This window comes from Vulpes lagopus, chromosome 12, assembly GCF_018345385.1.
Source record: "Vulpes lagopus strain Blue_001 chromosome 12, ASM1834538v1, whole genome shotgun sequence".
NCBI lineage: Eukaryota > Metazoa > Chordata > Mammalia > Carnivora > Canidae > Vulpes > Vulpes lagopus.
In genome coordinates, this window is record NC_054835.1 from 38,174,714 (window position 1) to 38,196,447 (window position 21,734).

General features: G+C 46.8%; 1 protein-coding gene across 1 annotated transcript in view; it reads right to left on the reverse strand.

Moving 5' to 3' along the window:
* Nucleotides 1–13,417: 13,417 nt before the first annotated feature.
* PLXDC1 (plexin domain containing 1) overlaps nucleotides 13,418–21,734 on the reverse strand; it is a 61,597-nt gene continuing 53,280 nt past the window's right edge. Inside the window, exons 12-14 of the mRNA XM_041726638.1 lie at nucleotides 18,624–18,662; nucleotides 16,337–16,497; nucleotides 13,418–14,789 (exon numbers count right to left, since the gene is read on the reverse strand). Of these exons, the coding sequence (XP_041582572.1) occupies nucleotides 14,670–14,789; nucleotides 16,337–16,497; nucleotides 18,624–18,662 (320 nt within the window). The 3' untranslated portion in view covers nucleotides 13,418–14,669. The remainder of the gene's footprint in view (nucleotides 14,790–16,336; nucleotides 16,498–18,623; nucleotides 18,663–21,734) is intronic.

Below are 21,734 nucleotides of genomic sequence, written 5' to 3' on the forward strand. Positions count from 1 at the left end.
TTTTCTGGGCATTTCTGTGATAATCTCTCACCCAGGGTCATTATTTTGAGGGAGTCAAGAGCACAGATTTGGAGGATCTTTCTTTTTAAGAGATACAAACTGATATATTAACTGATGACATGAGTTCTAATGTTTGCTTCAAAATAATCCAATAAAGAAGGATGGGTGAGCATACAGCGGCAGCAGGGCCCCATGTTGATGACTGTTATAACCGGTGTCTGGTATGTGGCCAGTCATGGCACTTGTTTGTGGTACTCTTTTTTTTGTATGTTAGAAATGTTCCATAATAAAATTTTGCTTTTGTTTTTTACAGCACAGATTTTATAGCATGGCAGACCTGGGTTCAAACCCCCTCTCTGCTATTTTTTTGGCTGGGTAATCTTGTCATTTAACTCTTCTCAGCCCACTTGTCACATTTCTAAAGTGTTAATAAGAATAATTCCTGGTTCACAAATTTGTTGCAAGTATACAAAGCATTTAGGGCAAAGCCTGGGACGTGGCTGGCAATCAGCAGTGCTGCTAGGGGTTTACTTGAGCCTAACTGTGCTAGTTACACCAACTCTTAGAGACAGTCGTGGCTAGGACTTGCAACCCTAGCTGCTGGCAGATGGCAGGCCTGCCGTCTTGACCTCACTGGGCCTGCCATGGCTTTGATACTTGATCTGGGGGTCTGGGGATCAAATGATAGGTTTCAGGCTCTTTACTAAAACCCCTAAAGTGCATTTATTTTATTTTATTTTTTTTTATTTTGAAAGTGACAAGGAGAGGAGGGAAGAGGCAGCGGTAAGGTCTGGTGATGCCAGTTCTCTTGGCTGTAAATGTACTGGGTTCACAGCTCTGTTGTCAGTGTGAGCGGGTGGGTGGGTGGGGGGTGCAGACTAGGAAAGCAGATCCCTAAAGTACAATATCAAGGGAGTGGGGGATCCCTTTTGCAGATCCGTCCTCTTGTTTTCTATACTCCACTTTCAGCCATCAGCAGGCAGCCGGCATTTCACAGGCTGTCCTAGGATCCGGGGTTCTGTCTACCTGGGCACATTTCAGGCTTGGGCTGGCAAAGCAGCCCCATCAATTTTTTTGCAGAGGAGCATGTGCTGGAATAAAGAGAGTGAGATCACAAGGAATTCATTAGCATCCCAGATTCTTCTTCTTCTTCTCTTTATGCCTCTTCCCTACCCTGATCCCCAGGCCCTACCCCCCAGCAATGTCTTTTTACCCTGTTGAGTAGCTGAGGGAGTCTGTCAAAGCCAGGTCAGAAGCTTGCCTTTTCTAAAGACGCAGCGTTCAGCCCTCACCAGATGGGAACCTGTCAGCACCACAGGCAGATAATTATCCTTTCAGCAGTGGGAGGCCTTACCATGAATGGAAATTCAGACACTTGCTGCAGCTGTGGCCTCACAGCCAATCGGGGAGGCTGTCCGTGCATGTCAAGCAAGTGAGCACTACCTGGGTCAGTCTGCAGGATGGGTTGCACAGTGGAGGTGGCAGGAGTGGGGTGTAGGGCAGATGAGGGCTCCCTTCCCCACGAAGCAGTGATGAACCTGCCGGACCCGCATCTGAGATCCCTCCTTGGAGATCAGTGCAAGCCAGCCCATCCTTTTGGCCAAAACTCAACTTGGCTACCTCCTCTCTGAGTATCCAGAACTCAAGGACAGAACTTAGGATGGACTGATTTTTCCTCATTTAGTGGAGGAAAATCCTAATAAGCAGGTGGCCAACGATGGGGGCACGCTGCCAAGAAAAGTAATGAACTCCCCATTACCAAATAGGTATTCAAGCAGATGCTAGCTGTCTGCCTTCCAGGAATACTGCAGAGAGATGGCCTGACATGAGTGGGAGTTCAGCTCCTATGCCCTCTGTCAAAGGTTCAAAATAGCCAAAGTAAAACCAATGAAGCACTGAAGCAGTAAATAGGAAAAATTTATTGTGCACACACCAAAAAGGCACTTTGCAAACTGGGAGCACTCGAACCAGAACATGGAATGAGGCTCAGGAGTATATTACTGTAAAGCAGCTTATTATAGTGACCAAGCAGTGACTGTTCATTCTTCACGCCAATTGGTTACAATACTACAATTGTCAGTGGTTCCCTCATATCAATCTGGGAAACAGTTCAAGTTTTGCTTATCATTTCCAGAGGCACAAGCAAGAAATAATCCAGGTCAAGTTAGCCTTGCAAAATAAGCTAAATTAAGCTTTGCCTGCATGACTAAACTGGTTTTGTCTGCTCAGGGAGCCTTCTAGGCTGGTCTATCCTTGATTTTAACACCTCCCAAAGCCTTCTTATCTCTGTAGGTTCTCATGGGGACAAGAATATGAATTTGGAGTTGTCACAGGTCCAGGGTTCAAAAACTGGCTCCATGGTTAGTTGAATGAATATGGGTAAGTCACCTAATGCCTTTATTTAAGATTAATTATATAGGCAAATTTTATTTTTCTGATGATGATCATTGTAAAAAAAAAACCTAATTTATTATGGATACTCTCCATCACAATACACAGTCTTTTATTTTCTTTTTTAAGATTTTATTTATTTGAGAGAGAGCGAGCACAAGCAGGGGGAGCTGCAGGCAGAGGGAGAAGGAGAAGCAGACTCCCCGTAGAGCAGGGATGCAGGGCTGGATCCCAGGACCCTGAGATCATAACCTGAACCGAAGGCAGACACTTAACCAACTGAGCCACGCAGGCACCCCCGGTATTAAATTTTTTAAATCCAGAGTGTATGTTATACTTACAGCACTTCCCAGTTGGGACCAGCTATGTTTTAAGTGCTCAGGGGTCATGTGTCACTAGTGGCTACCATCTAGAAGAGGGCAACTCAAAATCTACCTTGGTTCTCCTTTGACTTGCTGTAACTCTGAGAGTTGTCTGCTTACCAATTTCGGCCGTCATTGCAGATTGGACTCTCTTGTCCTGTTTTATGCAATCTCCTCTTTCTCATAGATGTCACCCTAAGTACCATAAATGCAACTAGCTCCGATTTTCTGCATTTACCACAGCTCTGGTTTTGCGGGGCCTGGGGTAAGGTACCCAAGAAGTGTGTTTTGTTTTTTGTTGTTGTTGTTGTTAAAGATTTTATTTATTTCTTCATGAGAGACACACACACAGAGAGAGGCAGAGACACAGGCAGAGGGAGAAGCAGGCTCCATGCAGGGAGCTCAATGCTCCTGGGACTCGATGCTGGGACTTCAGGATCACGCCCTGGGCGGAAGGCAGCCGCTCAACCGCTGAGCCACCCAGGCGTCCCAAAAGAAGTGTGTTTTGATTGACATCCTTGGGAATCCAACCATGAGTAAAGATGATGGGCTTCCTTCTTCTGGTGGAAATGCCCGTGAGAGGCTTAGTACCTCAGGACCACAAAGGACACTCCATAACCTCAGCTGTCCTTGCCATATTATTGGCAGTGGGCGAAGTGGAAGTGCTAATACAGAGTTCTGGTCTGAGGCAGTGGGGCCTGGGAAAACCATTTCCAGTGCTAGGAGTTCATCCTTTATCCTTACAATGAGATGCTAGTTTCTGATGAGGGAGCAGAAGGCAAGCTGAGGATAAAGCACCAGCTGAGACCCTGCAACCTTCCCAAACTCCCCTGCTCATGGGTGGGATCTGTATGGCATTCCTCTGGAAAACTGCCAATTCTCTTAATGTTAATGCTTTGCTAGAAGGAAAAACAAACCTAGCCTGATAATAGCAAGGCTTCCAGTGTCTTAAGGTCTTCTTTGGCTGATGAAAGTCCTTTTGGACACCTCCCATTTTCTTGCCTCATATTCTATAATCAGCCATTCCTCACAGCCCCAGTGCAGCTTCTCTTCCTGCCTCTGTGCTTTAATAAAATCACCTTTTTGCACCAAAGATGTCTCAAGAATTCTTTCTTGGCCGTTAGCTCCAGACCTCACCTACATTCCGTAACTACATCAGTATCCACCCTGACAACCTGGAAGCACTATAAAACTCAGATGAAAAAAAAATCAGGGATCCCTGGGTGGCGCAGCGGTTTGGCGCCTGCCTTTGGCCCGGGGCGCGATCCTGGAGACCCGGGATCGAATCCCACGTCAGGCTCCCGGTGCATGGAGCCTGCTTCTCCCTCTGCCTGTATCTCTGCCTCTCTCTCTCTCTCTGTGACTATCATAAATAAATAAAAATTAAAAAAAAAATTTAAAAAAAATCAGATGATAACTGAGATATTGAGAAAGTGTTTTTGAAAACTAAGATCAATCAATAAGAAGTATGGTGTTACTTGTAGTGAACTCCACATCACGTTCGGGCTGGAGCTGGGGCAGGGGCAGGGACAGCCAGCAGCGTGTCCCTAGGGCCCCCACGGGTATGAGCCCAGCTGGCCCTGCCTTTGAGACCTGAACGTGTGAGGGTGTTTTGAAACCTGTAAAACCCTCTACAAGGGATCCTTTTGTTCTGAGCGAGTGTGGAGGTGGGAGAGGAGCCACGTACATGCCACACGGATGAGACGCTTTGTCTTACGGGGGTGTAGGAAGTCCACCTGGCACGGGAGACCTGCTCTCCGTTCAGCTCCCTGTAATTGCTACCTGTCAGATCTGTACGGTTGCCTGAAAGGAAGGAACAGTCAGATGGAAGGAACAGAAAGGGCCACTGTGGTGGATATTTCTTTAACCATCAGATCCCAGTAGCAGAACAAGCAGAAAACCTGGAGAAGGCCCGTGGGAGCTGCTTTGCTCCTCTGAGGTCTCAGAGGCAGTTCCTTCCTCCAAGGGCCTTGTGGGTAAATCATCACTAACAAAGGAAAGGAGAAATTCTGTAGCTTTCAGGCACTTGATTCTAATCTGCCCTGGGCTATGATCCCACCCCACCCACTCCCCTGGAGTGTTTATATTACAGAAAGTGATTTTCCCCAGGAACTGAGAATCTGAATTAGGAAGGCCAGGCCAGGAAGGAATTCATTCAAGAAATGCTCCCAGAGCCTCTGGCACTCTGCTCTGCATTTCTTCATCTTGTGTCCTTTCTTTGTGCAGTGGGCTGACTATGAGTCATGTATTTGGGTGCTGAGCACTGAGAATTAATTTATGCCTGTTTTTGTTTTTGTTTTTTGCCAAATAACCAAAAACCAGCAGACCCAGCCATGGGGCCTGCATGAGTGAGAAATGCTTCCGTGTCTAAACATCCAGTGTCCTACTTCTGGAAGCTGCTGAACATCACCCTTCTCCCCCGAAGGAGAGGAAGCTGGCAATGGGAGAAATGAGGATTCTAAATTTGGGGTTTTCTGGTTATTCTGAGATCCCCTCTTGAGCCAAGCATGGAGGCTATCCCACCTTCCCTGGGGCCTGTTAGCTTGCAGCCCACTTGAGCTCATGGCCTACAAGGGAGCCACAGCTGGACTCGGCGTTATGTGCCTTTGAAAGACAAGGAAGGCTTTTCACCTTTTTGTTAAGAGTCTGTTTTTTGGTTTGTCTCTTTTTTGCTTTATTCCTTTGTTTTGTTTCTTAAATTCCACAGGTAAGTGAAATCATGTGTTGTCTTTCTCTGACATTTTACTTAGCATTATACCCTCCAGATGCATCCATATTGTTGCAGATGGCAAGATTTCATTCTTTTCATGGCTGAGTAATCTTCCATTGTATGCCTATACCACATCTTCTTGATTCACTCATCTATCAATGAATACTTGAGTTGCTTTCATATTTTGACTATTGTAAATAATGCTGCAATAAACATAGGAGAGTGCATGTGTCTTTTGGAATTAGTATTTTCATATTCTTTGGGCAAATTATTACTGAATCCTATGGTAGTCCTATTTTTAATTTTTTAAAAAAGATTTTATTTATTTATTCATGAGACAGAGAGAGAGAGAGGCAGAGACACAGGCAGAGGGAGAAGCAGGCCGCATGCAAGGAGCCCGACATGGAACTCGATCCTGGGACTCCAAGATCACGTCCTGGGCTGAAGGAGGCGCTAAACTGCTGAGCCACCCAGGCTGCCCTCTATTTTTAATTTTTAAAAAACATTTTGTTCATTTATTCATGAGAGACACAGAGAGAGAGGCAGAAGCTCAGGCAGAGGGAGAAGCAGGCCCCCCATAAGAAGCCCGATGTGGGACGCAATCCTGGACCCCAGGATCATACCCTGAGCCAAAAGCAGATGCTCAACTGCTGAGCCACCCAGGCATCCCCTTTTTAATTTTTTGAGGAACCTCTGTACTGTTTTCCATACTTACTGCGCCAGTTTGCATTCCCATCAACAGTGCATGAGGTTTCCTTTTTCTCCACATCCTTGCCAACACTTGTTTCTGGTATTTTTTATTTTAGCCATTTTGACAGGTGTGAGGTGATACTTCATTGTGGTTTTGATTTACGTTTCCCTAATGATGAGTGATATGTCTGTTGACCATTGTATAGACGTCTTCTTTAAAGAAATGTCTCTTCATGTCTTCTGCCCATCTTTTAATTGGATTATTTGTGGTTTTTTGGTGTTGAGTTGTACAAGTTCTTTATATATTTTGGATACGAAGCCTTTATCAGATATGTCATTTGCAAATATCTTCTCCCATTCAGTAGGTTGTCTTCTGGTTTTGTTGATTATTTCCTTTGCTGTGCAGAAGCTTTTCGTTGTAGTCCCAATAGTTTATTTTTGCTTTTGTTTTCCTTGCAAAAGCAAGGAAATATCTAGAAAAATGTTGCTATGGCCAATGTCAGGGACATTACTACCTATGCTCTCTTCAAGGATTTTTATAGTTTTAGGCCTCACATTTAGGTCTTTAATCCATTTTGAGTTTATTTTTTTATATTGTGTAAGAAAGTACGTCTAGTTTCATACTTTTGCATGTAATTGTCCAGTTTTCTCAACACCGTTTGTTGAAGAGACTATCTTTTTCCAATTGCATATTCTTACCTCCTTTATTGAAGATTAATTGGCCATATAATCATGGATTTATTTCTGGTCTCTCTCTTCTGTTCTATTGATATATGTGTCTATTTTTGTGCTAGTACCGTGCTGTTTTGATTACTACAACTTTATAGTAGATCTTGATATCTGGGATTGTGATACCTCCACGTTTGTTTAGTGTAATCTGTTTTCAATTTAGGTTTAAAGGGAGCTAGAGCAATAAACTCAGTGTGTCAGCTAATCTCTTACAAAACAGTCAGGCTTGGGTATTGAAACTTTCAAAACTAATCACTCAAGGAAGCTTTTAGGGGTTGATTTCTGTAGGCTGAATATCCCTTTCTCATATTCCTTCCCCACCCCCATAAAGAACATGAAAATAAGTTAGTGTTGAAAATAAATATAGAAAACTAAGAATGAAGAGTGACGAGAAGTTTCAGTGCCTGTTTTGGTCATAGTCACGAGAGCCTCTGTTGCAAGGATGCCTGTCAACGCCTGTCCCCATCCTGGGGTAAGTGGGAGTCTTCCTGAGAGGAAGACGCTGCCTTCTGAAGAGGCCACCCAGCAGAGCACCTCCTTCTGGTGGAAACCATACCCAAACATAAAGGTAGCAGAAAGCACCAGAAAATCCCCAATCCCCCACCTTCTCCCAGCCCCTCCCATAGTATGTCCCACTAAAGTTAGTAATTAACAAGGAAAAAAGAAGCAAAGGTCTTCAGAGCACTCACTATTTGTCTCCAAGTGCTGGAATGTTTAACCCTCACAAAGCCTGATGAGGCAGGTGCTACTATTTTTTCTTTCTTCTTTCTTTCTTTCTTTCTTTCTTTCTTTCTTTCTTTCTTTCTTTTTCTTTCTTTCTTTCTTTCTCTTTCTTTCTTCTTTCTTTCTTTCTTTCTTTTTTAAAGATTTATTTATTTGAGTGAGAGAGCACTTGCACATGTACAAGTAGGGGGAGGGGCAGAGGGAGAGACAGAGGGAGAGAATCTCAAGCAGACTCTCACTGATGGGGGAGGCTGATATAGGGCTTGATCCCACAACCCTGAGATCACGACCTGAGCCGAAACCAAGAGTCAGATGCTCAACCAACTGAGCTGCCCAAGTGCTGTCAGGTGCTACTATTTTCCCCACTTCATTTAACTGATGCTGTAAGCGAGCAGAGACATGGAGTAAGGTCACAGAAGAGGCATGTAGCATCACCAGCATTCAACTCAGGCTCAGTGGCATCAGAGCCCTGTGCTTATCCACCACAGGTGCTAGCTCTGAGAACCAGCAGCCTGGGCTCTCCCGCTTTCTGTGTGGTTGTGGTGGGTGAGTCATTCTTGGCCTTCGTGGCATTCACAGGCCTCAGTTTTTCCCTCTGTGAAACTAAGCGATTGGGGAAGTGGACAAAGCCATTCTTGTAGCCTGGGCTCCTATACACAAGAAGACATCAGGTACTGTCTCTAAGTTGTGTGGCCCAACTTGGGGAGAAGCATCCCAAGAGGGTTCATTTCTAAAGGGCTATTAGCTAGTGAACTGGGGGTCAGTCACTCCATCTGTGGGGCCTCAGAGATTTAAAACTTCCACTTGAAACCAAGGAAGTATTGCCTCTTCTGACCCAATTCCACTTTTTGGCTGGGCAGTGAAGTTTCCATGGAGGACAGGCTCCATAGGGTCTTTGATAGAGGGCAGGTCAAGATGTGGAAGGTAGGAAAGTGGGCCAGCCCTGGCTGCAGGAGGAACCCAAGCTGAGGAACCCAACAAAAGGCCAACTGACTTCTACTGACCTCTGCCAAGTTTTAATGACCTCGCCTGAGTGACCTAGCTAATGACCCTGAGTGAATTCCCTCATGTACTGTGCACCACTGTGGTTTCCTTAAAGGTTAGAGCTAACAACAGACCTGCCTTGTAGGTGGATGATCCAGATAAAACTCGTAACACGTTGCCTGGAACATACCACTTAGTAAATGTGAACTGCTACTTAGTAAACGTGAACCCTTTGTCATCTCAGAGGACTAAGGTCAATAGATTGGGGCTTTTGTAAGAAAGCTTTGCTAATGCCCCATTTCATTGGTTTGCGTTCCTTCTTCACAATGAAGAGGGTTGAGTCCTTGTCTCTGGAAGCAGAAAGAAAAGCAAAATGACCTGGGGAGATTTTGCTCAGTCCATAGGGGACTTGGGAGAGAAGAGCCCCAAGGAACAGATAGGGGTGTGGGCAGCTCTAGAGAGGGGACAAGGTGCCTGGAGGCAAGGTGCCCTTTCGGCCTTGAGGAGAGGCTCATGGAATGACTTTTCCTTGGGAGAGGGAGTCAAGGTAAAGGGCTCTCTCCATGAGGCACTTGATTGAATATTGGAGTTTGTTGAGAGCTGCCCCTCTGTGAATTCAAAATGGGATCTAAACGAGGGGACTGGGACACCTGGGTGGCTCAGTAGTTGAACGTCTGCCTTCAGCTCAGGTGGTGATCCTGTGATCCTGGGGTCTTAGGATCGAGTCCCACATCAGGCTTCTCACAAGGAGTCTGCTTTTCCCTCTGCCTATGTCTCTCATGAATAATAAATAAAATATTTTTTAAAATAAATAAATAAACTGAGAAGACCGTAGGGCAGGGTCAGTGGAAGAGAGACAGGATTTGTTACTTCTGAGGATTTTCAGACTTTCCTCAGCTGGACACAGTGAGCCTGATATTATCCCATGGTGGTGAGTCAATCTCTGAATAAAAATCTTTGAAGAGAACAGACTAAAGCTGGAAGGAAAGATTGTATTGTATGACTGGGAGTGTATGATGAAACACGATTGGCCTGCATTTATGTATTTCTTTTTCAGTGCTTTTAACTTGTTGGAAAACTGTGTGTATGATTTTAGCTATCTTTAGGGACCAAATGTAAAAGTGTCCTCCAAACATCCGAAACACCATTCCCCAAAGACTTTCTCTTTGGTGTCAGCCGTTCAAGCGAGGATTCGGCCTTCCACCTTTCCTTCTGTCAAGCCTCATTGTGGCAAATGAAGTCATTGGTTGTCCTCCATTCAAGAAGAAAAATAGCACAGAGGCAGGGCCTTGCGTTCTGTAAAGCCTTATGGAGATCACTTCCAAATTGCGCTGAGGGGGTCCCCCAGTGGCGGGGCAGGGAGCCAATGAGGGGGAGGCAGGAGCAGTGAGGACATTTGCCAGCTCTTGGGACTATGTAAATAAACACCTGAGATGCTCACAGTTTCAGGATCCAAGGATGAGGATCTGAAATCATTGTTTTTCCTCTTTTTGAGGCTCTCTACAGGCCTAGGGAGGACTCTGTTTATCCCATGGTCAGCTTCCATATTTAGCTATGGTCATGTGGTTCTGGTGCTGCTCTGTGCTCCACAGAGAACAGCCTCAGATGGAAATCCAAAGCCCTGGTTTTGGGGATCATCTAGGCAACTTCTTAGCTATGTGACCTTAGGCAAGGCACCTAATGGTCCCTGGCACATGGTAGGTGTTTAATGAGTATGGATTCAATTAATTAATAAACAATAGGGACACCTGGGTGGCTCAGTGGTTAAGTGTCTGCCTTTGGCTCAGGTCATGATCCAAGGATCCTGGGATGGAATCCTGTATCAGGCTTCCCGCAGGGAGCCTGCTTCTCCCTCTGCCTATGTTCCTGCCTCTCTCTGTGTCTCTCATGAATAAATAAAATCTTAAAAAAAAAAAATAAACAAAACAGTAAACCACCTGTTTGAACCTCAGTTTCCTTATCTGGGAAATGGGATAATAATGCTTCCCCATAGGCTATGATCATGGAGGTAAAATTGCTTCCTAGAAGTGTTTTTCCAGCCTTCCTTGGGCTTCACACGAATCACCTGAGGAACTACTCCGAGTGCAGATTCTGACTCAGTCAGTCTCAGTTGGGTGGGCCTGACGTCTGCATTTCTAGCTAATCCTTAGGGGATGCCTATATAGACCACACTTAGAGTAGCTAGGCCCAAGATTTTAAAGTCCTTAAAATTATTAACCTTACTTACCTTCTTAGCCCATAGAGCCTGGACAGACTCTAAGGTTAGACTAACCAATTGATCCAGTGTGCCCATCCTGGAGGGGTGTCCTGAGACATGGGATGCTCTGTGTTAGAACCAAGAAAGTCCCAGACAGACTAGAGCAAGATGGTAACCCTAGCAGGAAAATGGAAAGGAAGGGTTGCTTTGGTCTGAGCTGCTTATGTGAACTGGGGGGAAGAGGGGGGTAGGTAAGGCTGTTTGCTAAGGAGAGGAGCATATTCCCTATTCATCCAGGGAAGTTGGATGACTTGGCCCACATCACAAAGCTTCTTGGGGACACAAGGCTGGGATTACAGCTCCCACCTTCCGACCAGCTCCGTAGTGCTTTGTCCAGCAGTCCTTGCTGCCTTCTCCAGCACATTCCTTCTTATTTGGTGAACACAGCATATTTATTTATAAATAAGTTTGTTTGGAGCCTAAAATCTGGCAGAGCTGATTTAGCTGTGAAGAGTTCAAATCTTTCCTCTCTTTGTTTTGGTGTGCTTAACTGTGTTTTGTGAACGAAAAATGCCAAGTAATAAAAGCATAATGAGGCCGCTAACATGGTTTGCAATGCATCAATGCGGCAGCCTCATCATATGTGGATTTATTTTGTATCTCTAGATACTAGATTGGAAACCCACGAAGTTTACTTCCAGGGATTTACAAATCCCAAATAAACAAATAGCTGGGATCTCTTTCCAGACTTTCTCCTGGAAGTAGGATGGGAGGTTGGGAGATGGACCCCTGATGGACAGGCTGCTCCTGTGCTCTTTAATGCAGGTCCTTAAAGGAGATACTAGTCATCGGACCAAGGCAGGAGTGGCGATTTGCAGAATGTACTAAAAATTCTTGGCACTTTATTTTGCACACTGCGGAAATCGTAGAAGAAAGTTGCTTTTTATTATTAACACTGAGTGTGAGTTCAGGTGGGTTTTTGTTGAGAGGTGGAATGGGGGATAAAGGAGGTGGAGACAGAGGTAGAGAGAGACAGAGAGAGGTTGGCTACATTTTCTCTGTGACTCTACCTGGTGTGGGTTCCCAATGCCAAGGAGTCTGCCCACAACCAGAGAAGTGATCAACTCAAGTGTTGAACACTCTGCTTTTCAGTGTGGTTGGCTGGCAGCTTTTGCCACTGCCTTAAGCCTGAGCACAGCAACAGCTTTATCTGATGTTCTTAGCAATAAAATACACACATGTGTGCACACACATGGATGCATGCCTAAATGTATATATATACACACACAGGGATACTGTACACACACAGGGAGCCCTGTACACAAATTTAAAAGCTTGCCTCCAGTGGGCCTTATAGAACTTTGAATAGTGACCAAAGGACATTTTCAACCTTGTGCTCCCGGCTGAGACCTGAAGAAGTGGCCTCCAGCGTCACAGGCCTGTAGGGGTTGATGGCTCGGCTCATATGCACTCATGTTCTAGAATCAGAAACCCTGGGACTTCACTGGACAGGTCCATGCATCTGAGGGCAGTGGATTAAAGGTGGTGCTCTCAGCCTGACCTCAGGCCCTCCTCATCCCTGGCCTCTGTGTTCCTCTTCTTTCTCTCATGCTGACTCTCTTAAGAGTTGGCCTTGCTGAACTGTCAGCTAAACAGTGGAAGGTTGACCACAAGACCTCTGTGTCTCCTTCTGGTCACTCATTCTCCAAGTAAGCCCCTTTCTCTGGCTACCCAGCTAACCTGCTCTAAACCTTGGAGTAAAAGTCCTGCATCCATGAGACACTTATTTTATCACAGATCCTAAGGGTAGCTGGGAACCAGCATTAACTCTGTGAGATGCCTGGCTCTGTATCTTGGGAGCACTGGACTGTGTTTTGGCTTGAGAAGTCCAAAGACTTTTAATATCCAGTGACACATCCTTAGCTCTTTTTGCTGTAAACAAACCAGGCCACCTGCTGCCCTTACCATGTCATCGCTGGGGTCAGTCAGGCTTGCTCTGACCTGGCCAGAGGCATCTCGAACTTTCTCCAGCTATCGTGGTTACAGCAGAGGCCTCACCAAATCCCTATACCTTTCTTCACTCTCAGTGCTCTTTCCTTTTAGGACTCCAGAACAGTGGGCAGAGCTCCCACTGGGAAGAAGCTTGCTGGAGTTTGGGAGCAGAGCAAATAAATGGTGCTGTGCCCTACATTTGGCCATGATAGGAACTGCCTCGCTGGCCCTTTTAGACACATAAAGGTCATAGATGCTTTGCTCGTCAGGCAAGGGCAAAAATCACCCTCCTGCCGGCCAGGAGTGCTGGGAGCCCAGATCATTTTAGCGCCTGGCTGCTCTTCTCTCATTAAGACAGTTCAGTTACAGACCTTTCTGTCCTTTAGAAGCTTGGAAAGAACCCTATTCTCTTGGCTGCACTGTCTTTTTTCTTTCTCACATTCTGACCCTCCCCATAGCTCTTCCTTGTCTGGTTTATGTAATATATATATATATATTATATCACATATATATATGTTTGGAAATGTCTGGTTATTCGCAGACTCCCTACCCCCCACCTCAGGAGGCCTTGTACTGAAACCAACTTCTTTCTTTTGCAATGTCACCCGGCGATGTGCATAAAAGGACGTGACTACGACATAGAGACGGATTTAACATTTATTTGATGCTGATATTCTTTACTTTGAATGAGGTTGAGCTATAGATTTTAATTTTAAATGCTCTTCAGAAGCAGCCCCAACTCATCCCTGGGACAGAATTCCCTTAAAACCAAGGTTAAGTTTGGGAGCCTAAAACACTTTTTTCCAAAAGCTTCCGGCAGAGCTGGGGAGATAGAAGCCACCTTCTAGGTCAAGGTTTTCCATAGAAAGTCCCTCCTTCCCACGCCAGCTTCCTCTGTCCCATCCATTCCAGCAGCTTTGCTCCTCAACAGAATCCAGCTGAAGTCCCCTGCTGAGTTTGTCTCCAGAAGCCCTCCTGGTACCCGGCTTCTTCTCTTTAATGGCTATAAAAATCTAGCTCAGAGGAGGAAAAGTACAAGTCTGGCAGGCCCTGTCTTTGAAGGTACTTCCTGGCGCTGACAGCAGGATGAGCCAGGGAACATGATGGACACCAAATGTGCCTCAGAATCTAGAGCCCCCACGGCCGTGGATGCAGCCGTGGCCAGCACAGCTCGCCAGGCCAAGGCTGGGCCGTAGCTGGGGTGAAGCCCATGATGTGGGCTGCACACACTTTCGATGCAGACGGACTGGTTCTCAGCAGAAAGGGTAATTCTAGGGAGTAAAGCCTAAAAATGCAACTCCTCCCACACCAGTTCTTTCCTCTCCTCCCATTTGGCTTTCCTCGATGACGACACACCAGCCAAAGCCATGGCTGTGTATCACAGATGGCCAGAACTTCTTCAGACTTCCAGAGCCACCGAGGCTGGGGCAAAATATACTGCATCCATAGCCATGAGGACCAGCTCTGGAGTCTATGGACCCTGCAAGGCTGTGGCCCCAATCTAGAGTCTTGTTCTCTGTGTCATAGGGAAAGGCCTTAGGTGACTGGAGCAGGGCATCTGGCCACCTCCAGGTGGGAGGGGCCTCTGGGATCCACGGAGGAGACCATTGAGAGACCCAGAAGGGGAGACTGCTCCCATCAAAATGGGATGAAATTAGTTGTTGTCCCTTAAAAACCTCTTGTGGTTGCTTTTTTGCCCCTTGCTCCAGGACATGGTATGTGAAGGCCACACTGTGGCTCTGGCACCATAAGCCACGGTCTCATCTCCATCTTCACAGGGGATGTTCAGAGGAAGCCAAGAAAAGTCACTTCTTTGCTTTGACTGGTCTTTTGCGGGGGGGTGGGTCCTGGGGTCTTCTTTCCTATCCTTCCATGGAGAGACCTGGTGCTCTCAGCACTGCTCAGCCTCCACAAAGCCCTCCTTCTCATGGCCCGAGGGCTCGACCTCTGTGTAGGTGGAGTGGTTGGGGTGGTTGCGGAATTTCACTGCTGGCCAGCGGTGAGGTCTCCGCTGTGGGGGGCATGACAGAGTCAGCAGTCATGGCCTCACCCACCTGGGACCCCCCCCCCCCACTCCCATCCCAGGGACAGTGCTGAGCACCAAGACTCTCTTTACAAGGTCTGGGGTGAGGGGGCTACTGTGAGCCAGTGGAGTTCAACCCCACTCTGCAGAAGCTTCCCTCCTACCGTGATCCCTCAACTGCTGGGAGCCTTGCTGCGTGCCCAAGGAGTTTGGGAGGAGATCATTTTACCCCTCACGGCATGGACTGCAGGACACAGGTAATAAGAGCCTTAGCAACATCCCGAGTGGAACCCTGAGACTATGAAAAGTGAGGCAGTGGGTAAGAGAAGGAATGATCTGGGAGGTTCTGGAAATGCCAAGATAACCCTCCAGACAGTGCAGGCCCTGCAGCAGAGTCAGCTGAGGAGCTGAGTTGGTGGGGAGCTGATGAACATGCACATTCCTGGGCCCATTTCAGACCTGCTTCATCAGCATCTCTGTGGCTGGGGATCTGCAGTCCCCTGGGTGATACCCAGTGGGGCTAAAACTTAAGGCTGACGGGTGAGGCCTTACAAGAAACAGGGGTTTCTAACCAAAGAGGAGGAGGCTACCTGTGCCTGAGTGAGGCACTCAGTGGGCCTGTGATCCTTGTGTGGGAGGCTGCAGGCACAGAGGCAGCAGCACTGGACCACAAGCCAAGCTGGATCATGGGCTCAGAGCAGGGGACGGGAGCAGGTGCTTGAGAGAAATGTGGCCAGGAGTGTGGCCCAGAGAGAAAGGGGCTGATGGGATGCCTTTGTAGCTCAGTGGTTGAGAGTTTGCCTTTGGCTCAGGTTGTGACCCTATGGTCCTGAAATCGAGTCCCACATTGGGCTCTCCACAGGGAGCCTGCTTCTCCCTCTGCCTGTGTCTTTGCCTCTCTCTGTGTCTCTCATGAATAAATAAATAAAATCTTAAATAAATAAAATAACAAAATAAAATTTAAAGAGAAAGGGGCTGGCTTTTACTCCCCAGACTATACTTGAACTGGTTCTTCCAAATTCTGAGACATTCCAAAGCATAGGATCCTCAATGAAAGCTCCCAGAGAGCACTCTTATGATTACCAAGTCTCAACAGTTCTAACCTAAAAACCCACACAACAGGCAAAGAAGCAGAGATCTGAGTTCCACTATGGCTTTGAATGAGCACCAGGCCTGGAATTTGGGGGTTGAGAGACCACCAAGCATTAAAGATTGGCTGCACAATTCCTAGTGATTTCTTTCTTTCCTCTGGAGAATCTTCTGATTTTCACAAATGGGGGGTCAGGGGCAAAAGGCAGACGGACGGGCTGTTCAACAGGATGGAAGGGGTGCACCCTCCTGGGGGAGTCCCGGGGGCTACAAGGACACCAGCCAGTGCACAGTGTGCCAGGGTGGAGTCAATGAAGGTCCCTCAGGAAGGAACAGGAGTCAGGCATGTGGGCATGAGGGATGAGGTGGGGCCAGGCAGGCACCCCGTGGCCAGGGGAATGCTGATGGGGAGGCAGATGGCAGAGCTATGGCCAAATGCTACTGACCTCGATGAAGAAGAGCGCAGCATTGGAGGTGGGGTGGCCGTTGATGTAAATCCCAGCTAGGATGATGGCTGCCACCAGGAGGACCGCCAGCACGATGCCTACGATGGTGCCCAGATGCACAGGAGGGCCCTTTGTCTTGGGGGACAGATTGTTCTGAAGGCCTGTGGAGAGACCGGCAGGGTTGGGGGTGGCTACAGGGGAGCAGGGGAGGTGGGAACACAAAGTCCCAGGTTGTGACAAAATCTCTGAGGGGAAGACCAGCAGAACCTTTGGGTCTGCTTATGAAACATGTACATAGGTAGAGTGGGAGTGAGTAGAATCATGAGTATGGCATTAATGTTGGACTTGGCAAGGTTCCGGTGGTTTTCCAAGATCACTTAAAAGTTGCCCAAATGTTTAATAAGGATCATAAGAGAAGTTCTATCCAATACCCATGCCACTTAAGTGCTTTTGGGGAGTTCTCAAAGGTTATGTGATGGTGAAGAGTTTTGGATCTGGAGTATGGCTACCTGGTTCAAATCTAGGCTCTGGTACTTACTAGCTGTGTGACCTTGGACAAATTACATAACCTCCCTGTGCCTCTGCTTTCACTTCTGTAAAACAAGGATAATAATGACCACCTAACAGGATTAGTGTTAAAACCCTAAGGTTTTAACCAGATCATTCAACTGCTGAAGACCAGGGCTGGTATCTCAGATGACCTCAATAAGTATTAGCTATTTTGATAATGAAGTGACAATATTTTCACCTGTCACTGTCTCCTATCAGACTGTGGCCTCCTGGAAGGCAAGGACAGTGTCTTACTCACCTCTCTGTCCTTAGCTCTTAGAAAAAATGGCGGGCCCCATGGTAGGAGCTCAATAAAAGAGTGAACCAGGTCCTCTGAGGGCTAATAAACCAGCAGGCAATCTCTGGGAACATCCTGAGCATTTGAAATATATCCCACAGAGGACACTGAGTATTGCCATAGACTATCAAGCTGGAAGGTCATCCAGTACTACCCCTTTCTTGTATGACCAGAAATACAGAGAGTTGAATTGATTTGCTCCAAGGACAGAATCGGCCAGTCACTAAGAAACTATATTGCCATATTACCTCGAGTGGCTACTTGCTTTTTCTCCCTACCCTAAAGGGATGTGGAGACAATAAAGCAGAAAAGATAGAGAAGCATATAAGTAAAAGAAATATCAAATACTTTTTTACATGGCTAACGGGTAGAATGGTAATCAACAGGAAGTGGGGACTTTTAATAGGACATTGCATGCATCCCAATCAGTGTTCTCCCCTTCCCTTCTTCTCTACAAGCAGAAGAAACCCAAGAGAAAAACTGCTGGGGCACTCCAGCACATGGTTAGTGCCACTATCTACCAACAGGTGGGACTGGTGAGGTGACACGCCCTAAGCTAGCCTCCTCTGACCTGGTAGTCAGCCCACAGTGACCCTGGAGATCTGATGATCAGGATTCGGGCTGAGTGCATGGTACAGAGCGAGAGGAACGTGGCCCAGCCCCTACTCCTCACTGCCGCCCTAGACACAATGCACACTCACACCTGCTGCCCACAGAGCGGTAATGGCTTCATCTCTGGTGGAAGACTGCATCAAACCCTGCTGTCTCAATGGCCTCTTCTCCCCTGCGGGAACCCAAGATAACAATCCCCAGTCCCTAGAGTTGGAAGGTATTTTCATCTCCACTGTGCAGTGGTTGTAGCAAAGGCCCGAGCTGGCTCTGGATGAGGGGCAGGAGCACGGGGCCATGTCACATCATCAGAGAGGAGACTGTTCCTCACAGTTAATCTTGGGAGCAAAGGACCCCAACTTCTGGTACCCTATAAAAAGTGGGGTGGATGGACAACTTTTGCATACGTTTTGCCAACCCGGGCAGGGAATCAAAGGAAACTGGATGTGGGAGAAACTGGTCTCTAGTCCTCATTGACTGGGAGGCCCATGGGGACAAGAGTTGAGGCCAATGGTGACAGGCCCCACGCTGCCGTGCCTACTAAGCCCTTCCTTCCTCCTCTCACTCCTTTCAGGGCAGTGACCAGTCCAGAAAGATCTCTGGAGGTTCCTGGCTGATAAAAACTGTCTAGAGGCAGACTGTTCCCTCAATCTCATGGGCCCAGGAGCCCAGCCCAGGGTCTGGAAGCTCAGGTTGCTGTTGTTGCAGTCCTCCCCACCTCAGAACAATAACAGAGGCCAGGTGACTGCTGCACCCTCTTCTGGGGGCGGCAGGGAAGGCTTCCAAGAGGCAGTGGGTCTGATGCGGAGTGGCAGGTAGCTCTGTACTCACCGTCATCTCCTCCTGCATAGGGATTCAACTTGGTGTCATCTTCAAAGAGAAAGAGAATGTGTAAGATTAGTGGAATCATTATGGCTTTGGTCGCTGTAGGTACAGACAGGACTTGAGGGAGATTTAGTCCAACCTTGCATTTTATGTTTGTTCTTTTTTACTTTTTATTTTTTTTAAACTTTTTATTTATTTATTTATTTTAATTTATGATAGTCACAGAGAGAGAGAGAGAGGCAGAGACATAGGCAGAGGGAGAAGCAGGCTCCAAGCACCGGGAACCCAACGTGGGATTCTATCCCGGGTCTCCAGGATCGCACCCTGGGTCAAATGCAGGCACCAAACCGCTCTGCCACCCAGGGATCCCTCTTTTTTACTTTTTAAAGATTTTATGTTTAAGTCATCTGTACACCCAATGTGGGGCTCAAGCCCATAACCTTGAGATCAAGAGTCTCACGCTCTATCAGCTGAACCACCCAGGCACCCTTAATCCTTCATTTTAGAGGCAAAGAAAGGGAAGCACAGAGAGGGGAAGGTGACTTGCTTGAAGTCACACAGCAGTGTAATTGTAGAAGTCTCCAAACAAGCCAACTTTTCCTAGTCTCCTGTTCTTTCCTTCAAGCAATATTTATTGGATGTTTACTACTGAGTTGAGCACCGGGAGTAGGCACTGGGGGGAGACATGGTTTCTGCCCTCAGGGAATTAACAAAGGAGGGAGATGGAGTGAAAATTAAAACTCAGCATAATGAAGCTCTGATTGGGGGCCTCACCCAGACAATGGGTGTCAAGACAGAGGGGTGAAATATGGGGCGGGGTAAAGGGTTCCAAACAGAGGAAAAAGCATGAGCAAAGGCCCCAAGTCAGCAGTTGGGAATAAAAAGCACTGCAGTGTAGTTGGAAGGCAGAGAGGGTGTGAGTGGAGCACGGTGAGAGATGAGGCTGGGGGTGGGGTGGGTGCCTGCAAAGCCAAGGTGAGGACCTTGCCCGGTTTCCTAAGGGGAACCAGGAAGCTGAGGAAGGACTGGGAGGCGTAGGGTGGTACCACAAGTGCAAATCGGCTTGAAGACCTCCTCTGGTGCACAACTTGGAGAAAACATTTCATGCCTGTAACTCTTTCTACACCACCAGGTGTGTGCCTGTGGCTTCCTCAAGAAGTTCTACTGGCTAACCCTTCCTGTGAGTCTTCCCCCACAGATTCTTGTGGGGAACAGCAAGCAAGAGTTCCATGTCAGGAAAATGCTCTAAAGGACTGAGGCTTACTGCTTCAAAGCCCCAAAACATGAAACAAATGGAACAATCCACAATGTATAGCTTGTACATTTTGTGCCTCTTCCCCTCCTGCACCTCTACCACCCATTTTAAAGGTCTTTACTCGGGGCACCTGGGTGGCTCAGTTGGTTAAGTGTCTGCCTTTGGCTCAGGTCATGATTCCAGGGTTCTGGAAGCATGATTCCTTATGCTTCTCCCTTTGCCCCCTCACCCTTCTCATGCTCTCTCTCACTTTCAAATAAATTAAAATAATTTTTTTTTTAAAAAAAGGCTTTTTTCTGGCTTCCCTTTTGCTCACAGATGTTCAAGGCTCTTCACAATTTGTTCCCAGTCTTCTTTCCTCTTGTTCTTCTCCATGACTCAACACCATGGCAGTGGCCATAACGAAGCTGCCCAAGGCTCCCCAGAACTTGGAGACCTCTCAGACCTCTGAGCCATTGAATAAACTGTTCCTCCTGGAGGGGATGCCCTTCCTCTCCTTCACTATTCCTTCTTCAAAAGTCCCACCCCTGAGGGGAGCCTGGGTGGCTCAGTCTGTTAAATGTCTAACTCTTGGTTTCGGCTCAGGTCTGAGATCTTGAGATGGAGCCCTGTGTGTTCCTTGCTCAGTGGGGAGTCTGCTTCTCCTTCTCCCTCTGCCCCTCCCTCCACTGTGCTCTCTCTGTCTCTCAAGTAAATAGATAAAAGCTTAAAAAAAAAAACAAAACCTCGAAGAAATATATTTTTTGTTCAGTAAAAACAGGATAGAATTCCAGTGTTCCTAGCCACAAGGGACCAATTCCCCCTGAGAAGTGAACAGTGGGGATTCAAAATTTTGAAAACATTTGGGGAAAGGGGAGAATTGGCTTTCTGCTAATTGGCAAATGTTCCGGGGGGACTCTGTTTTCACTGTAATGAGCTGTATTATATGTACCTGTGTGTGGACCAGAGTCTCTGCTGAGTTTATAAGGCTCAGAAAAGATGGCTGATAAAATCTTGGTTTTTGTTAATTTACCTCAGTAAAAGCCCATTGGAACTAAAAAAAAAAAAAAAAAGTCCCCCTCTAGGGGAAAGAGAACCAGGTGGAGGGAAGAAAATTAGAAAGTAGACTTCTTTGAATATATCTGCTTCTATAGATTTTACTTTAGAACCATGTAAAGCAAAATTTAATTACTAAATAATTATTTTAAAATCCAATGTAAAAAGCACCTCTCAAAAGCCAAAGTAAAATGAAACGAAGTTGTAGACTTATAACAGAAAGACGTTTTCTTTTGGAATTTCAACAAACAGGGACTAAAACTCTGAGTCTATTTTGTTACTGCAAGATGAAAATAATGAACTGGCTAATCAAACTGGCCAACATCACCCTCAGCATCATTGGGAAAATTAACTTGATTCAAATCCATCTGTTCCAAATCTAGACCACTGAAAATCCACCATAGCCCCAGTCCACATCTACCACTGGCAGACAAAAAGACTTAGTGCCACCTACAGCCAGTCCCTCCCACAGTGACTGAAGGTGACGCTGTGCCCAAAGCAGCTTTTCTCCCACTCACCCAGGGCTGGTTCCCAGCTGCCATCTTGTTGGGGGTCCATGGAATGCAAACTGGCTCCCTAATCAATGGATTGCAGTCCTAGCCCAGAAAGACTCACACAGTGAAGAAATGAGTGTGACAGGTACTGAAAGAGTGGCTATTTTTTCTGAGTTAGTTGTCACTTCTTGCTATTGTCTTTGTGTTCTACTCTGTTCAGCTGCTCATCACATGAGCCCTTGTGCTGCACACAGTTCTTCTGGGTGAGGGCCTGGTTCTCCTTGTAATAAAACACACAGGCTCTGTGGCAGCTGCTGCCACCCAGAGATCACA